General features: G+C 36.7%; 1 protein-coding gene across 9 annotated transcripts; it reads left to right on the forward strand.

The window, feature by feature from the left end:
- The first annotated feature begins 8,271 nt into the window (after window positions 1–8,271).
- Window positions 8,272–17,530, forward strand: LOC140792790 (uncharacterized). 9 transcript variants are annotated; one of them, XR_012109825.1, is made up of 11 exons: window positions 8,272–8,472; window positions 9,275–9,411; window positions 9,529–10,689; window positions 10,783–11,034; window positions 11,877–11,957; window positions 12,147–12,303; window positions 12,416–12,864; window positions 14,118–14,177; window positions 14,288–14,523; window positions 15,739–15,878; window positions 17,176–17,530. XR_012109825.1 is itself a non-coding variant. In XM_073143989.1 (8 exons), the coding sequence occupies exons 3-8, from the start codon at window positions 9,577–9,579 to the stop codon at window positions 14,172–14,174; spliced, it is 2,109 nt and encodes a 702-aa protein (XP_073000090.1). In that variant the 5' UTR covers window positions 8,274–8,635; window positions 9,275–9,411; window positions 9,529–9,576; the 3' UTR covers window positions 14,175–14,853. The 9 variants fall into 9 exon arrangements, 5 of the variants coding, with proteins under 5 accessions (XP_073000094.1, XP_073000093.1, XP_073000089.1 ...); XR_012109824.1 differs by having other exon boundaries at window positions 8,273–9,411; window positions 14,635–15,878; XR_012109822.1 differs by having other exon boundaries at window positions 8,273–9,411; window positions 14,288–15,878.

The raw sequence follows: 17,530 nt of genomic DNA on the forward strand, positions 1-17,530 counted from the left end.
GGTTCACATCCATAGGCAACTAATTTGTCCATCAAATAATAGGATACATCTACTCTTCCCTCTGCATACATAACCATAATCACTATATTAAGAACTACGTCAAGAACAATTACTCTGCAGTACCTCATCAAGGAGTTCAGCTACCTGTTGCAACATTACATTTTAAAACGAAATAAACTTTTGAGAAATTGTTTGAATGATTGCTTACCTTGAATTGATAAGTTGAATACAATTTATACAGATTTACAAGAAAATAAAAAAAATAAGCAAAATGACATATCTCTAAAGTTAGAAAGTTATAGCAGTGAAAATGTGTCTAATAATCAAGGCTAGAATTATGTGATGTCATTTAATTGTCCTCTGATTATGGATCTGCTGTTATTTGATTGTTCTTTGATTATGAAAGATTTTGCTGGAACATATTCTTTTCATTTGAACAATCACCAAACAGCTTATAGAATGAAACATGAGGAGAAAAGCTCTCCCTTATATATATATATATATATATATATATATATATATATATATGCATGTAGAGATGAGATAGGTTGTCCCTCATATATATCATAAGAACATATCTATACATTAACAACCCATCTCTGAGGGATCAAACACACATAGTTTGCCAATTAGATACTTAAGAAGTGGAGTGGAATGAGATTTGGTGAAGAGATCGGTTATCTGCTCAGTGAATGATGCGTACATAGAGAAGACTGATAGTGCTAGCTAGAAATTGATGTCGAACAAAATGATAGTTTACCTCAATATGCTTTGTTTGCTCATGAAACACACGATTATTAGCTATCTATATAGAACTCTAATTATCACAATAAAGAGTAGTTGGCGTAACGAAAGACACATTTATATCACCAAACAAACAATGAAGGCAAATAGTTTCTTTACTAGTAATAGACATAGTCCTATACTCTACCTCACTACTAGAGCGAAAGACAACATCCTGTTTTCTTGCTCTGCTAGAAGATAAGAGAATTACTAAGAAATAAACAAAATCCATGACAAGTGATAGGATCTATTGCCCGGTCAACATCAAAATAAGCAAGAAGCACAAGAGTGCCCTCTATCAGCACATTGTAAGCATAAACACCAAGCTAAGTGGTATCCATCTCTTTCATCTTTGAAAAGCATTCAAAGGCATCTTCTCGACTAGAGGTGATAATTTGACCTAACTTGTCTAAACTCGGCCTAAACCCACCCAATTTTAACCGGGCTAAGCTCGAGATGGTAGTGGATGGCATGGGCTAAGCCTTTGTTTACCCGGCCCAACCTGAAAACCCAATCCACTATGCCTATCCATGCCTATCGTGTTTGGCGGACTGTGAATAAACATTTAAGTCTAATTGGCCTGAAAAGCTCAGCTCGCCCAATGATCACCTCTTCCTAACAATACCCGTTTATTAGTACAGTACACATTACACGATTCAAAAAAAAAAAAGTCCATGAGACTCCATCCTACTACACACATGCTCTGCATCCAAAACTCTCTATGCCTTGCAAAAACAATTCATTAAGGACTAATATATATAGTTGGACTCCAGGATTCAAACCTGAGCTTATATACTACTATTGGATATATTGAGGCGATAAGATGAAGCTTGTTACTAGTGTTAATTCAATAGGCTATACCTGGAGGAAAGTCATTCAAAGTTTGCTTGGTTCATATCTTATTTCTGTTTCCAGGTTTAACATTTTCATTAGCCAACAGTCTTTAGCTTTAGATACAGTTAATCAGTATTATAGTTTCGACCAAGAAGTTCAGCAAAGTAGACAATAAAACTAACTGTAGCTTGTTCTTCCAGCATAACTTGCATCAAAGTTTACTATATATATGGTTAAATATATTAACAATGTTTCTCGACAAAGAAGCAAAGGTCAATTGCGTGCACTAAGCTCATCCAAGATGGCCCAGCTACAATTTCATTATGAACATGAATTGTGTTGCTAATTCTTCAATCTAATTCATCCAAGTTTTATATAAGAAGAGGCTGAAGGTTTATATTTTCTGTTGAGATGAATCATTATATTTTCTGATTGTTGTTGGAAGCTTTTGATCTCTTCCAATCCATTCAAATCTCCTGATGTTGCTGAGTACTAATAATATGATTTGTTTTTTTTACTGCAATCCAACTTCAGAGCCAATAAAATTTTTGGCAAGCAAAAGCTGCCGAAATCCTTTCTCTCGTAATATCTAAAATTAAAAGAGTGAAAAGAATCAGTAGTAAGTGTTATTTATAAAAGAATTAATTTACAAGTTACAACTGATACCATACATTAGCATTTATTATATTACAGATCTCCCACACCCACATACTAATTTCACGCCCCGGTGGAGTAAATTAGAGATGTCTGACTCGGACCCGATCCGAGGAGATTGAGCCTCACCCGAACCCGAACCCGAACCCGGAGAGATTGAATCAGTAGTAGTAGTAGTAGTAGTAGGGATCATCAATCGCTGCATCACCGAACGGATCAACAATCGCTGCACAACCGAACGGATCATCAATCGTTGCACCACCGAACGGGTCATCAATCGTTGCATCGATGACCTCCTCGCGTTCCGAGGCCGCCGGATTCCGAGTGGGCTCGTCAACGTCCTCCATCATGGTGCTGTCTAGAAACTTCGCGAACTCCGCCGCGTCGAGGTCGAAGTCATCGTCGTGCGGTGTCGCCGTCGAAGGACATGGCGGATTCAAGAAGTCGGCTGCATCCGTCTCTGGCGGCGTAGAAGCCGATGGCATTGCCGGATTCCGAGTGGGCTCGTCAACGTCCTCCATCCAGCTGCTGTCCAGAAACTTCGCGAACTCCGCTGCGTCGAGATCGAAGTCGTCGTCGTTGTTGTGCGGTGTCGCCGTCGAAGGACATGGCGGATTCATGAAGTCGGCGGCGTCCGTTTCCGGCGGCGTAGAAGCCGATGGCATTGCCGGATTCCGAGTGGGCTCGTCAACGTCCTCCATCAAGGTGCTGTCCAGAAACTTCGCGAACTCCGCTGCGTCGATGTCGAAGTCGTCGTCGTTGTTGTGCGGTGTCGCCGTCGAAGGACACGGCGGATTCATGAAGTCGGCGGCGTCCGTCTCCAGCGGCGTAGAAGCCGATGGCATTGGATCCGGCGTAGGCATGCCGCAGTCCGTGACGAAGTCCGATGATGAAGGACAAGCGGGCTTCCCAGCTTCGGTGTCGGACGTAGGAGTTACCGGCACCGGCACCGGCACCGGCGTCATCGGGATGGTCCATGCCGTGCTGCAGTCCCCCCAGGGGGTGGAATGACAAGGCGGATTGGGGAAATGGACAGTGGTGTTGAAGTCTGAGGAAGGAGCAGCCGGACTGAGGAAGTCGGCGATATTGAAGGAGCCCCGTGTAGAAGTTTCCAAGCCAACATAGCCAGAAGTCGACGGGAAAGGAGGGTTTTCCGCCACCGCAGCCGCCGCCGCACGTTTCTTCCGGCTAGAGGAGATGGCCTGCGCGCTCTTCTTGATCAAACACAGGACGGGCTCTTCACACTGCACGCGCGCATACATTATCCAATTATTTATTAAGAATTCAATACTAACACTGCAGAAAAGAAGAAAAGAGGTTTAGAAGATTTGATATATACCGGCCGAGTAGAGGCGTTGATGGGAGGAAGCTCGTAGTCGTACATGACCCAGCCGGTGCTCTTCTTCCTCTTCCTCGTAGGTCTATCACCATCCTCCTCGCAGAGGCAAAACGAAAGCATCTGCTTGTACCCGAGAATCCGGCTGCTTTCGCTTTCGATCACCGGATTCTTCTTCTCAGCGTACCAAGTCCCCGAACCAGCGCGGCGGATCGTGTAGCCGGACTTCTGGTTCTGGAGGGTTCGGTGCGAGAAAAAGTAGCCCGTCTCCTCGTCCTCGCCGACAAGATTCCACGGCTCAGTCGAGTAGACCTCGGCGCTGACGATGGCGTCGGTGCAGGAAAGGGGAACCTTTCGGACCCAGTTCTTGAGATAACCATCGATGAGCTCCTGGTCGGTGGGGTTGAATCTGAATCCGCAAGGGAGGAGGGCGTCGAGCGATGGTGGTCTTCCTGCGCGCATTGTGGAAGAAGGTAGGGTTTGGAAGAAGACGAAGAAGAAATCAAGAACTCTCTCAGCTCTGAAGAGGAGTGATTGAGCTGAGGTGAGGCGAGTGGATGGTCTGTTATATATAAAGGGCATTATTGTCTTTTTCGTAAATAGTAGTTCCCAATGGGTGTAGGAAAAAGATGAGAAATTCCTAATCGGAGAGATAAACATTTTAAGATACGCGTCGCCCACGACGGCCGTGGATGATAGATCCTACTTTCCTCTATCTTTGGAGACTCTCCTCATTCGATGTCTCTTCTTTCTTCCATTATTATTAGTATAATATTATTATTATTATTATTCAAATCAAATGGATGTGCCTTTGCGTGTCTGTCTTTTGTTGCTCATCACCATAGATTTTTTTTCCTCGAGCTTCTTTTCCCCTCTAGTTTCTTTTTTTGGTGAATATGAGAATTGTTTCCTTCTTAACATTCTCTTGTTGTGGTTGTTGAGCATTAAATAGTTTTGGATTTTTATGTTCTGTTCTTTTTACTTTTGCAAGTTGGAGATATATATGACTTGCTTATTACTTGGGAGAAACTTAAAAGAGTAATACCAGATGTAACTTATCCCAGAGTCAACTACATACATACTGACTTTGAAAAATACTACTTTCTTTGCTGCACGAAATTACCTGACAATCAAGAACTCTCTCAGCTCTGAAGAGGAGTGATTGAGCTGAGGTGAGGCGAGTGGATGGTCTGTTATATATAAAGGGCATTATTGTCTTTTTCGTAAATAGTAGTTCCCAATGGGTGTCGGAAAAAAGATTAGAAATTCCCTAATCGGAGAGATAAACTTCAAATCATCTATATTGAATTCTTCGATCTGTAGAACCTGAAATTTAATCATCTATATTTTATAGTTTCATTTTTATGTAGCCTTGAGAAACATTAATCTATTGGACAAGAGCGGCCTATTATGCTTGCCCATGAGATTAAGGAACTTTTTAATAAGTTTTTGTTCCTCTTAAGCTGTGTATGGTTTCTGAACTTTTCTATTGATAATCTGGACTAGGTTTTCTTCTGCAACTACAAATGATCCAATTTTGTGTTAAGATGGCGAAGTCGGAGACGTGATAAATCTTCAAGGTTGGCTTGGAATTAACGAGTTTTCGTCTAATGTAAGGATATTGTATCCAAATAGGTGAGTTACAAATTTATTATGATCCCGACTAAATTATATTTATTATCTTTTTTATTATATTTGACAAAATCACAGCTCAGAATTTAAAAATTATTATTGAAAACAAAATTATAAAAAATTGGATAAGTTTTGCAATGCATCTAAGATAATACCTTCAAATATTTAGATGATAAAGATATGAGAAAAATATATTTATTATTTAAATTTTAATTAATATTATTTTATATTTATCGAAAAACTTATTCAATTCTGTATAATTTTAATTTCTAAATTTAACTTTTAATTTAATTAAATATAATAAAAAAATAACAATTATAATTTAGTCGAGATTACATGATAGTTAAGTATTTAAGGCGAAAGTACTTAGTTTTATAAAATTTAGCCAAACCGAGAAAAGTGCAATTTCAATTTTTACATAAACCACCATATAATTTGTATTTATTAGCGTACACGCTCTGTGTTATCAATCGTTACAATTGACTCATCTTATGTGATCAAAGTTGAGATAAATATTTTGTCAAAAAAAAAAATTTAAAATAAATTCACTCGCCAAATAAAAATAGAGTATTTCTTTTTGAACAATTTATCAAAAAACCATGTTACGTTTTGTATTTTATTATTCATATCCGACATATAGATTTAATACCTCAAAAAAAAAAAATCTTGCATATGGTTATCATATGTATATATATATATATATATAAATATGAAATGACCTTTGCATTTTTGAGCGAGTTTTTTTTAAACAATAAATAAAAAGGAAAACAAATTCTACTGTCACATAAGATGTTCTAGATATTTTAGAGATTTATTTTTAAAGTAATAAGATATTCTATATTTCATCTTCTACGAGTAGATTAAAATTTAACTTACAGTAGTAGTTTTAAAGGCATTAAAAATACAAAAACAATAATTATAGGAGTCAAATGATATATATTCAAAGAAAAACATTGTGGGTTTCTAATAAATTTTCTTATTTTGTGAACAAAAGGGATATTTAAATGCAACTTTAAATTGATCAAATTATTCGTACCCCAACTCTTATTATTATCTGGTTTAGCCTTCAGTGACTTTAGTCTTGTTTAGGGGCGAAAACGAATTGGATATGAATCGAATAGTGCTCAATAGATTCATATTTTTGGTCTTAATATATATTTAGATACGGATATTAGATGGATAACAAAATTTAAAATTATATCCTAACGAAATAGATACTGATAATTTTTGGATAGAGTATTAAATCTTAAACAGATGATCAAATTTTAAATAAATTATAATATTTTATTTAGAGACGATTAACATAAAAATAATAAGAGTTTCAAAAAGAATAAATTTCTTGCATGTCAAATACATATAATATTAGCAAAATTAATCTCTAAAAATAATATATAACACATCATTATTAATAATATTAATATTCACTATTTAAGTAAGCAAACTAAAAATTATTAATCATTCAAAAAATGCGGATAAATAGATATCTGATATCTGTATCGAAATCCAAATCCGAAAATTATATTCGACCCAAATTCGTATTTAGTTTTTTTTTCAAAAATGCTATCCATATTCAGATCGAATAAAAATTTTTTATTTGAATTCGATTTGAATCATGCCGGATAGCGAGTCGAGTCGGAGTTTTTTTTAAGGGAAAGCATGTAGGTAAGCTAATTCATCAACTTCCAAGACTAACATTAATACAACATGATACACAAAAAAGAGGGAGAACAAAGCGACTCTTTAACACAAGCCCCTCTTGGCCTACAATAAACAGTCTAACAATTTGAAACAGAGCATTAAGCTCGGAGCACAATACAAAATTAAAATGAAAAACAACTCAAAAGTAGGAGACTCGAAGATTACTCACCAAGAACAATAAGATAAAGAAAAAAAACATACAACACCCTAAATCAGCAGCATTGCAAAATAAATAGCACTACTATGGAGCCCCAAAAAGCATGACACTTACGACCAAATAGAGATACTAGAAACACAAACATCGGCTTGATCAAGTTGCTACTGTAAACGGATCTCGAACTCTCTCCTCGTCCAGAGTAGCTTCATCCACCCGGCATGGCGGTGATGCTAGTAGGCAGATGGGCACTAATGAGTGAGAGGTTAGCGGCAGCAAAGAAAAAAAGGGACAGATGCGGCAGCTGATTTGCCTCCTTCGAGAGGGAAAAGATCTTGAAGAAGAGCGACGACGAAGGAGATGACCGTAGTAGCATTGAGGGGATTTCATATAGCAGTGAGAGCGACTATGGGAAGCAGCGACGGTGGGCGCAGAGAGGAATGATGGTAAGTGCGATGAAGAGCGGTGGTGTGTGTGGTGAGGAACAGTGGTAAGCACAGTGAGAAGCGATGGTGGGAAGCAACAGCGTGCTAAAAGGGAAAGATGTAGTGAGCTTTTGGGTAAAGGAGAGGAAGAAGAAAGAAAAGGGAAGAGAGAAAGAAGGGTTCTCCCCTTCCGACAGGCTAGGGGAGGGTAGTGAATAAAACCTCGTCGACGGCAACGACAAGGGAAGAAATCCCTTCTAGAGGGAGGGAATACTTATGCCAAACCCTAGTAGAGTTAGGGTTGGCGCAGCTTAGGTAGCTGAACTAGAGACTCGGTGGTTCCTATAGAGACTGGGGTCGGATTGGAGTTAATCGCACACGTTTTAACCCTTAGTCTGGTTGCATTGCAAACTAAGTTGGCCCCCATTTAAGTGAAAATGATTTAATTGATTAACTTCTCTCTGTCACAGTAAGCGCCAGTATTTAACAGTCACAATTTGAACAGGGAGGTAGGGAAAAGAACCTTATTTCTATCCGTAGCTGATTAACCTCACAAGCAATATAATTAATATTTAAGAATGCAAAAAGATAAAAGGAAAATACAATCATCAATTATGGCCGCAGTAGCGCAAGGAGTTGAATGCCGATTGATGCAAATTTTAAGATCTGATCGGCGGACCACCGTAACTCCGTAAGCGTATAATATATATATATATGTATTGGAATTTTAAAAGAGCCAAAGAAAAGTATTGGTTTAACCGATTAGAGAGAGAGACAGAGGATATATAAATTGGAGAACTAAATGGAAGCAGAAGGGAAAGGAGAGGAATAGATAGAGAGAGGAAATTGAGTCATCTGGGGTCTCAGGAGAAATGGGTCTTCCTTAAAAATCGTTCTAATCAGAAAAATATATACAAGAAACAGCCTTTGGGATGATCGGATTGGTTCCTCTTTTGGTTGGTGGATTCATCATCTTCCCAGTCTCGGAATTTGATTTAGTATTTTTGCTTGATTTGACTGTTTGGAGGTGGATGGGAAGGAAAAGGTGGATTCTTGGTGTGGAATGTGCGCAGAATAGCACTTCTTTGGTGGTATCTGGGGTTTGATCGGTTATTTTGAGTTGGGTGTCGGTTTTTCTTCTTTTTATGCGATTTTTTTTTTAATCTTGGTTTAGATCAGAATGCGTGGGTTGATGTGATCATCGATTGTAGATGTGTAGGTATTTGAGGCATTTGGCATGTCTGATAGAGTAAGGATCTTGATAGTATGCTTCTGGGCATATATATAATGTTCTTTATCTAATAAAATCTTGAGTTCGTTGTCTAAGATTTTAATGGGTATATCTCCTTTTATCAGTATAGGTCAATGAGTTAGGAGTAGGTGAACTTTGCGCTGAGTTCATACCATCTTCATTTCTTTCTGAAGTATGCAAAATAAAGTATTATTTATACTTACATTTGTGCTTTATTTTCTCCTTTTAAATTGGTTTCTTGTTTGATGGATTGAATTCTTTGTAGCTTGGAAGAACTGTATAAAGTTTTTGTTTTTCCTCTCTCAGTTTTATGCAATAAACTTTTTTTTTTCTATACTAAATTGTAAAGATGCATATCTTCAGTCGTTTTTTAGTTGAAATTTGAAAATTTTGTGTATGGCATTCTTTCTTGGATTTCGATCTTCGGTTTTTCTTTTAGATTTTGAGAATTAAGTTTTCTTATTTGTTAGGTGGTTTTAAGACTTTGATTAGAGACTTCTTTGTAGGTGGGATCTTGAATCTTGACATTTGTTGAAGTTGAGATTCTACTTGTCAAACAAACCCAGTCGAACTTGGATACTATTGAAGTACAGATCTTATTTTTCCGCTTTCATCATCGGAGAGGTGGATCCCATTTATTTTGGTAAAAAACATTAGAATTCTTTCTTTCAGTTTGTTGAAGAGAAATGATGACTCAAAACCAGGATAGAAGCACAACTATAAGTGGATGACTTAATTGCAAATTTGCAATGACCAACAGGGATAGGGAAAAAGAGGGAGAACCAGTATGGTGGAATAGAATCTGGTGATGCAGAGATTCATACTGTCAACATTTGAAATGGGTTTGCCTCAAGTATCACCAAATATAGCCGATGAAGTTACGGCAACACTAAGCATATCTGCATCAACTCCTCCTCACTTTGGTGGTGTTAGTGGCCTTGATTTGGATGTGCTGCATGGAAAAGGAACAGATGATCCGTTTAAATATAGGAATGACATTCGTGGAGCCACAAGCTTCCTAGGGCTGAAGATTGATTCACAGGGTACAAATGGCAGGTTTCATCCAATATCAGGACAAACAGTTCATAGGCCTGCAATGCAGGTTTTGGGTTTTGAATCGGGTCATCTGGGCACTGCTTTCAGTGGTTTTGATGAAGAAGTATCAGATGAACTTCGTTCATCTTCATCTGCTAATAGTTCTGCTTCTTCAATTGATCCACATGGGCCTAGGAAAAGGTTACTGTCTCCTTTAAATAGTACACTTCAGAAGCAATTCCATGGTGATTTCTTGGATATTGGTTGCAGTGATGCTCGAGCTGGTTCTCTTGACTTGGTTAGGAAAGACAGTAAATTAAAATCTCACAATCATAAGAAAGCAAATATTGGAACCCCTGGTTCCTTTAGTTCTCTAGTTTGGCCTAGCTCTAGATTCTCAAATTTGAATAACTTGGATAATAGATTGACTTGCAATTTATTCAGCGATTGTCCTTTGCTTGAGCAAAATGAGCCCTCTCCAAAAAAGGAACACATGCAAGCATTGTCCTTCTCTCCTCTGGGACCTAAATGGCTTGAAAGACTGAAAAATGCAGGAAGTCAGAGGGACATCATGGATGATATTCAAAGTGATCTTTTGGCTTTGAAGGATTTGAAAGGACCAAATGGCAGAAGTGGAACTGACATGTTATTATTTACTGATGAAGATCATATTAGGACAAAGGATATATTGGAACAAAATAACAAATTTCATGATGAGTCAGGTCAACTTAAACCAAAAGGAACATTATATAGAGGTCGAAATTGGGATACTGACTCCATAAATCATGCTAAAAGATTGAGTGTTCTTCCTGTTAGGAGGTCACTAGTAGGTTCCTTTGAAGAGTCACTCTTGTCTGGTCGCCTCTCATCTGGAAAAGATAGTCAGGTTTCCAATCAAATCACTGATATGTGTCTTGGTTCTCAATTTGGTGTTTTCAGATGAATGACTTTGTATTTTCTTTGTTTCTTATGATTGTAGAGGATCGATGGTTTTCTAGCTGTGTTAAATGTGACTGGTGGTAAATTTTCACCGCCATCTCAGAGAATTCCATTTTCAGTGTCCACTGTGGATGGTGATAGCTCATTGCTGTACTATGCATCAATTGATCTTACAGGGAGTGTGCCTAAAAGTAAGAAGAAAGGCCGGAAATTGAGAAGAAGCCTTAGCAACAAGGATTCTCACATGGCCAAAAGTCTCTTGTGCATTCCCATGAAGGGGCGCATACAACTGGTACTAGGATTCTTGGCCTTCAAAAATTGATTTTTAATGATGTAAGTTAGGGGTAAACATTGTTTTAATCACTTGCTATTAGTGCATTATGTGGTGCACTGGTGCTTAGTCAGTGACTCAGTGTACAAAATAATTGGTGAGGCTGATTGTCTAGCTGATGCATGAGACAAATCTTGAAAGCATACATGTAACTGAGAACTACATCATGCTACTCGTAGAATGAGTCTTTGCATGAACTAATGTATATGCTCCAAGTGTTATGCAATCAAAATGAGTTCCTGCTAGACCTTTCAATTTTTAACTCTTGTCCATCTCATCACTGTCTTTATTATCTAGTAAACTACCTATTATATGGTAAGGTGTTTTCTATTCAACACTGCAAGAGTTTCTATATTCTTTTAGAGGCCCTAATACCTATGTATTTCCTTATAAACTGTAATGCAGACATGTTCTCATGTATTCTATTTGAAAAAAATTTCAATTTTGATCATCATGATGCAGCTAACATAGTTAGAAAGGAACAGTAACATCATAGTATTTATTTAGCAAGATGAAAATCTAATGATGTACATATAAGCTCGTTTAGCTAAAATAAATTCTGTGTAATGACTAATGAGCATGCTCACGTAGCATGGAGCTTTTAGATGGTTTGATATTTATAATGTACTTCTTCATTCTTTCTTGCAGCACGCAGTTTGGTAACAACACATTGGCAATCTTATTATTTGCATCTTAGTATACACTATATAGTTATAGATGAATAACAATGTACAGATTTTATGTGAAGAGATAATATTTTAAATTTTCCTTTGTTTGCATATCCTGACATGCTGGCTTAACAGGTCCTTAGCAACCCAGAAATGACTCCCCTCCATACATTCTTTTGCAACTACGATTTGAGTGACATGCCTCCTGGAACTAAGGTATGGGATAGCATTACTTTTTCTGATTTTGGAGATGATTTTGTACCTTTTTTCTGTGTGTATATATTTTTCTGATATGAATTGCCAGAATGAGACTCTTTTCTGTTTTTTTACAAATTCTTGATATTCGTTTATGCCTTGTGTTCATCGTATCTACTCATCTAATTGCATTAATTCTAAAATGAACAGACTTTTATGCGCCAAAAAGTCACCCTAGCTTCCTCAGGGTCTCTGCTGAATCAATTGAAAGAAGAAAACAAGGATCATGACATGAATGTTGGGCGTAAATCTTCAGCACTTTCTAACGGACGTGAACATATAGATCACGACAGAGGGTCTACTGAATGTAATGAATTCAAAATTAGATGCTTTAGTTGTTGAGATCATGAGACTGTCAGCTTAAATTTGAATTTCCAAACTGAGAACTCTAGTTACTGAGATTGATCTATGCTTTACAGGTTGTATACACAGAGATCTGCCAAATGAATCACAAAGTGAAGTTCAGAAAAACATATATTTCTCATCTGAGGACAGTCTTGGACAACCAGATCCATGTAATTGTTGCATGAATGGGAAATATAGCTCCGAATTTAACAGAAATCAGTCTCAAAGAACTTTTGACACCAGTCATTTTGATAGATGTCATCTAAGTGACAGAGCATCTAGTCATTGTTCACTAAGTAATAATAACGCAGCTTGTGGCGGTGTTCTTCGTTATGCTCTGCATCTGCGTTTTCTAAGTCCCTCTTCTCGGAAATCATCGAAGTCGATGCAAAGATGCTTATCTGATATGTCGTCAGGACCATGCAGTAACAATATGGAGACTGAGGGGAAGCAGCGTTACTATTTGTATGATGATCTTAGAGTTGTGTTTCCTCAACGCCATTCAGATGCAGATGAGGGGAAGGTATGGTAACTTTAGAATGCTTATGTAAGTTGTGCTGATTAAACCTTAGTTCAAAATTTAGGTCATTTCGGTCATTTCGGTTTTAGTTTTGGCTTAGTTGAAAAATGAAATGTTCCGGTCATTTCGGTTCTAGTTTTGTTCTATCAGTTTCATCCAACTTCCAATTTAAAACATGCATTAAAAAAAAATTATTATGTTTCAGTTGGATGCTAGTTTCGGGTGCTATTTTGGATCGGATAGGACTGAAATGAAACATTTCGGCAAAATGTCTCGTTTTCAAATGAAACTTCAAGCCATCATTAAACATTGAATAGCTTCTAATAGGCTATTGGTTTATCATTCATTGTCTTGGTGGACTCTTTTCGTTCCTTTTCTTCTATACCGTTCTATTTTCAGTTATCCAGAGATAATTGGATGAAGTTATTGCTGAAACTTGATTGGTATTGTGCATATAATCTTCAACTTAAACTTGACTTAAATTTGTGTAACATTTCTTCAATATCTTTCTTCTAATGAATTGACAATATGACAATCTCTTTTACAGAAAATATATGTAAGGACTAAGGAGTATTGTACAACAGATCTCCTGTTTCTTTATCCTTCTAAATACATATATTTTCAACACAAGAAAAAGGAACAATCTATCTAACTAACGTTTACAATTGCATGCACTAAGTTGAGCATGTAATGCCCTTGTTAAGAATATAATGTTAGAATTATGCCTGCTCATGGATGATGGCTGTGAGAAGCATGTTAATTAACAGGAACAAACTATTGCACTTGGAAGTTATTTAAATCGAATTTATTTAATGAAGAGATAGTTGCCTTTCAGCCATAAAGTTGAAAAGAAGGTTTATTGCTAACCAAACTCAATAGACCTATCTCTTGAGTTTTGATATTCACTCTTCATCAGCGTTGCTATAGGGATTCTTTTGTTACATGACCTTTTCAATTGACCTCTCTATTTTTGCACAATACCATAATATGTGATGTTAATTATGTTACAAAAGTTCTCCTCCCAAACTATTTCCTCGAGTAGACAAGAGCTCATCACTTGTGTTTTTTTTTGGTATCTGATCATAAGTTGGATGGGATTATCACTGACCTTTTATCTCTTTATAGGTAATTCTTGGCATATATTTCATTCATCTAGTTCGATTTTTCCAATACCATTTTAAGTGATAATTTTCTTTTTGTCTTTTTTTTTGTGTTTGTTGAGCAAGCTAAGCTTTCTTTTATGTGGCTTGTGGCAGTTAAAAGTGGAACACCATTTTCCAGCAAATCCGAAGTTTTTCGATATAAGCAACTGATAGGTACATGAATCACCTTCTCGTGTCTTGCTTCATAGCATCATCGCATTACTAAATTGTAGATAGCTTGGACCAAGCTGGCCATCAACAATGTTCTTCAACCTTATGTATAGAAATTTCTTTTGGAGAAATCTTCCCGATTTCTGATTCATTTGCTTGCAAATATCCTATGGGAGTGCCCAACTATGGTATCACTGAAGAAATCAAACTTGGTACTGTTGGCTCCTTTTGATCCAATGATTAAGAGTGAGTTCTGGTCAGAGCAGGTAAGAAATTTGCTCCTTCAGGTTCTGGATTTGTTTACAATCTGGTTTGTCTTGCAAAGAGCCAAGCACAGTTTTCGAATAAGGTATGGCCAGATCTTTCACTTGAATTGATGCTAGATGTTTATAATTTTACTTACAACTTCATCTGGTGAATAAGACTGTGAGAATAACTGAACTCATACAATCTAATTTAGGTGACGGTGGAGCTTCCTAAAATTGGCAACCTGAATTACCTCAGCAGTGTCTTATATTCCAATTTAATGTACCTAGTTTATGTATAGATCCTGCTAACCACTTCTAGTCAGATTTGGATCGTGCATGAGTACTGAAAGTTTCATCCATTGTTCCCTCCATAAACCAGAGTCCAAAATTTAAATGGAAAATAACAAAGAGGAAGCGTTTGAACTTTGAAAGACTCTGGAATTGGCATTTACTATCTCACACATCTACTCCCAAGTCATGCATAAGAATACACATCTGTGTATAGATATATCTTTACATTGTTTGCCAGATAAAATGGTATTTTACATATTTGACTGATGACATTTTCTTTAATACCTATCTGTGCTTATATTAAGAATAAAATTCATAAGTAATTAGTATCTGATACTTGTCATCAGCTGAAGAGTAAGTGTTGTATATATCTGGCGCAAAGAGTTTAAGTGGCAACAAGTCTTTATTCTCTCCCCCATAACTTTAAACAATCAACAGTATCATAAACACCACAGTGACACCCGCCACCAATATGACCTAAATATCTTCTCTCCTATCATTGTTGTTTCTATCTCAGTTTGCAGATATGGCAGCGGTGGTGGTCATTGTGGTTAAGATGAGCAGTCGGCAGTGGGAGAGGGGATAAATAGACTGGTGATTAGTGTAATAAAGCTTTGGGAAAGAAGATAATGCCTGGGATGATAATGGAAGAGGAAGGAAAATATTTAGCGATACACATAATTCTAATTTTATTTTGGGAAGTTGCATTGCAAATCCTAGATTTTAATAATATTATGTTTTATGCCCTATATTTGAGGTAGATCTTTGCCTGCTAGGTAAGAGCAGTACCGTATCAAACTTTTTTTTTTTTTAAAGAAACACCATGAGAGGGATCTAACCCCAGAAGGTCTAGTGGGAATTCATAAACAATGGTATATTCTGCTTATTTGTCCTGATTATTGAAAATACTCTTACTTTAATCTATGGACCTCTCTCCCTCATTTTCTACATGAATTTTGTGCATCTACCATCTAGACCAAAAATTTGATGCCATTGAGGATCTGACTTCTGAGAGGTATGAGCAGATTGATGCAAGTATCAAAGAAAATAACCGCAAGGAACCTATGGCTCAATAGCAAAATTTTGACTCCATGTTGGCCAAGATAATAAGATGAAGCTATGAGAGGAAACATGAAAAATCCTTTCCAGGGAATATAAACTTTTTGTAAGTTTTCATGGTGAATACAGAATTCCATCCTTTATATAAAAGTTGTACCTTGTCTCTTTTTACCTTTTCAAACTGTGTAATAGCTTCACCAATTTGTTTAATCTATTTATTTTTACTCCTTTTTTTCTTTAGTTCTCTACTTTCTCTATGTTTATATTCTTGAGATATTATCTCTATTTATTTATTTGTTTACTTTTTTTTAGAAAAAACTGGTATGGCAATTAAATTCATCAGCTAGCATTTAGCCAAACTGTCAGTGCAGATTCTACAAATCTTGATCTGGATAATTTTTGACACCTTTAAAGTAGAAGCTTGAATATTAAATTTCAGATTCCTCGAGGCCTGAGGATTTATAGCATCATGAAATATTTCAGCAGGATAGTGCAATCACTGAGGGATATCTACTGCCACTTATGCTTCATTATTTTAGTACAAAGAGTTGGGGCTTATATATCCTTCAGTGTGTAAGAAATCAAACAGCAGCCTTCAGGTCTTGGATTATTGTGGTGGTTGCATATCCTGCAGAGTAGAAGTATATACAAATAAGATTCATTTGGTCTTCAGATAGACAAATACCAAGAAGGAAAGTGAACTCTATGAACCTCTGCAACTTTCCTCACTGCCCCTTTTAAGTAGTTTTCTGAGACATTCCTGCCATAAGAGAACAACCAATTCCTGCCAAATCACACTTAATGCTCACTAAGAAATTTTGTACTCAATCTGGATAATGAGGTTCTCACATGATGTCTAAATGCGAATAATATCGAGCATTTTGGTTGGTATCCTGCCTGTTAGCTTGTTTCCATTTAATTGTCTGCGAGAAAAGTTGATAGTTTGAATTAGCCATAAAGTACAGACTTAATTTTTTATTTGATGAAACTTAATTTGGTATCTCATTTTCCATAGCATTTCAACTGTGAGGTTGTTTTTAAATTATGAAGACCTAGTCTCAAATGTTTAAATGTTTAAATTTCAGGAATTGAAGTTGGAACTTGTCATTCTGTTACTATCTGCCTTCTTTTTGACAGAACTCTTTTATCTTCAAATTTATGATATCAAGTATAACTGAAAACTTATAGGGTGTGGAACAATTGATAGAATAACTCAGAACAAATTCAGAGTGAAAATTTTCATCAGTTGAAGCTTTAGAGATATAGTAGCAAACTATGGAGATAAAGATTAGAAAAAGTGTGCCATTGAAACATTCATTAATTTAATTGTTATGAGATCAGAAAAGAAAAAAAGTTAGGAGATGATGCCAATTGATCCTTATATTTATCAATTTATTTGCCAGAAGTGCAGGTACCACCACTACTTTCATATGATTGAAGACTTCCAAAAGTTTTCACACATGCATACTCTATTAAATTTCACTTCCAAAGGGTTTTCTCATGCAAGGAATGAAGGGTTGAAGGATGAGAAAAACTTACAAAAGTCTCAAGGATTTAATGTTTCCAAGAGAAGAAGGTATAGTTCCAGTTAACATGTTCTGCTGAAGGTCCAAGCTCACCAGCATCCCCACAGTTTACCCAATTCCTTTGGAATAGTTTCCCATAAATCTCCCTGCAAATTAAATTTATTTTATGTCCTAATTTGATTAGCACCTTTTCAATAATATCTCATCAGCATCAGCATCTTTGTGCAAATCA

Source organism: Typha latifolia, chromosome 7 (genome assembly GCF_019914945.1).
Source record: "Typha latifolia isolate L0001 chromosome 7, TyphaL0001v2, whole genome shotgun sequence".
In the NCBI taxonomy this organism is placed as follows: Eukaryota; Viridiplantae; Streptophyta; class Magnoliopsida; order Poales; family Typhaceae; genus Typha; species Typha latifolia.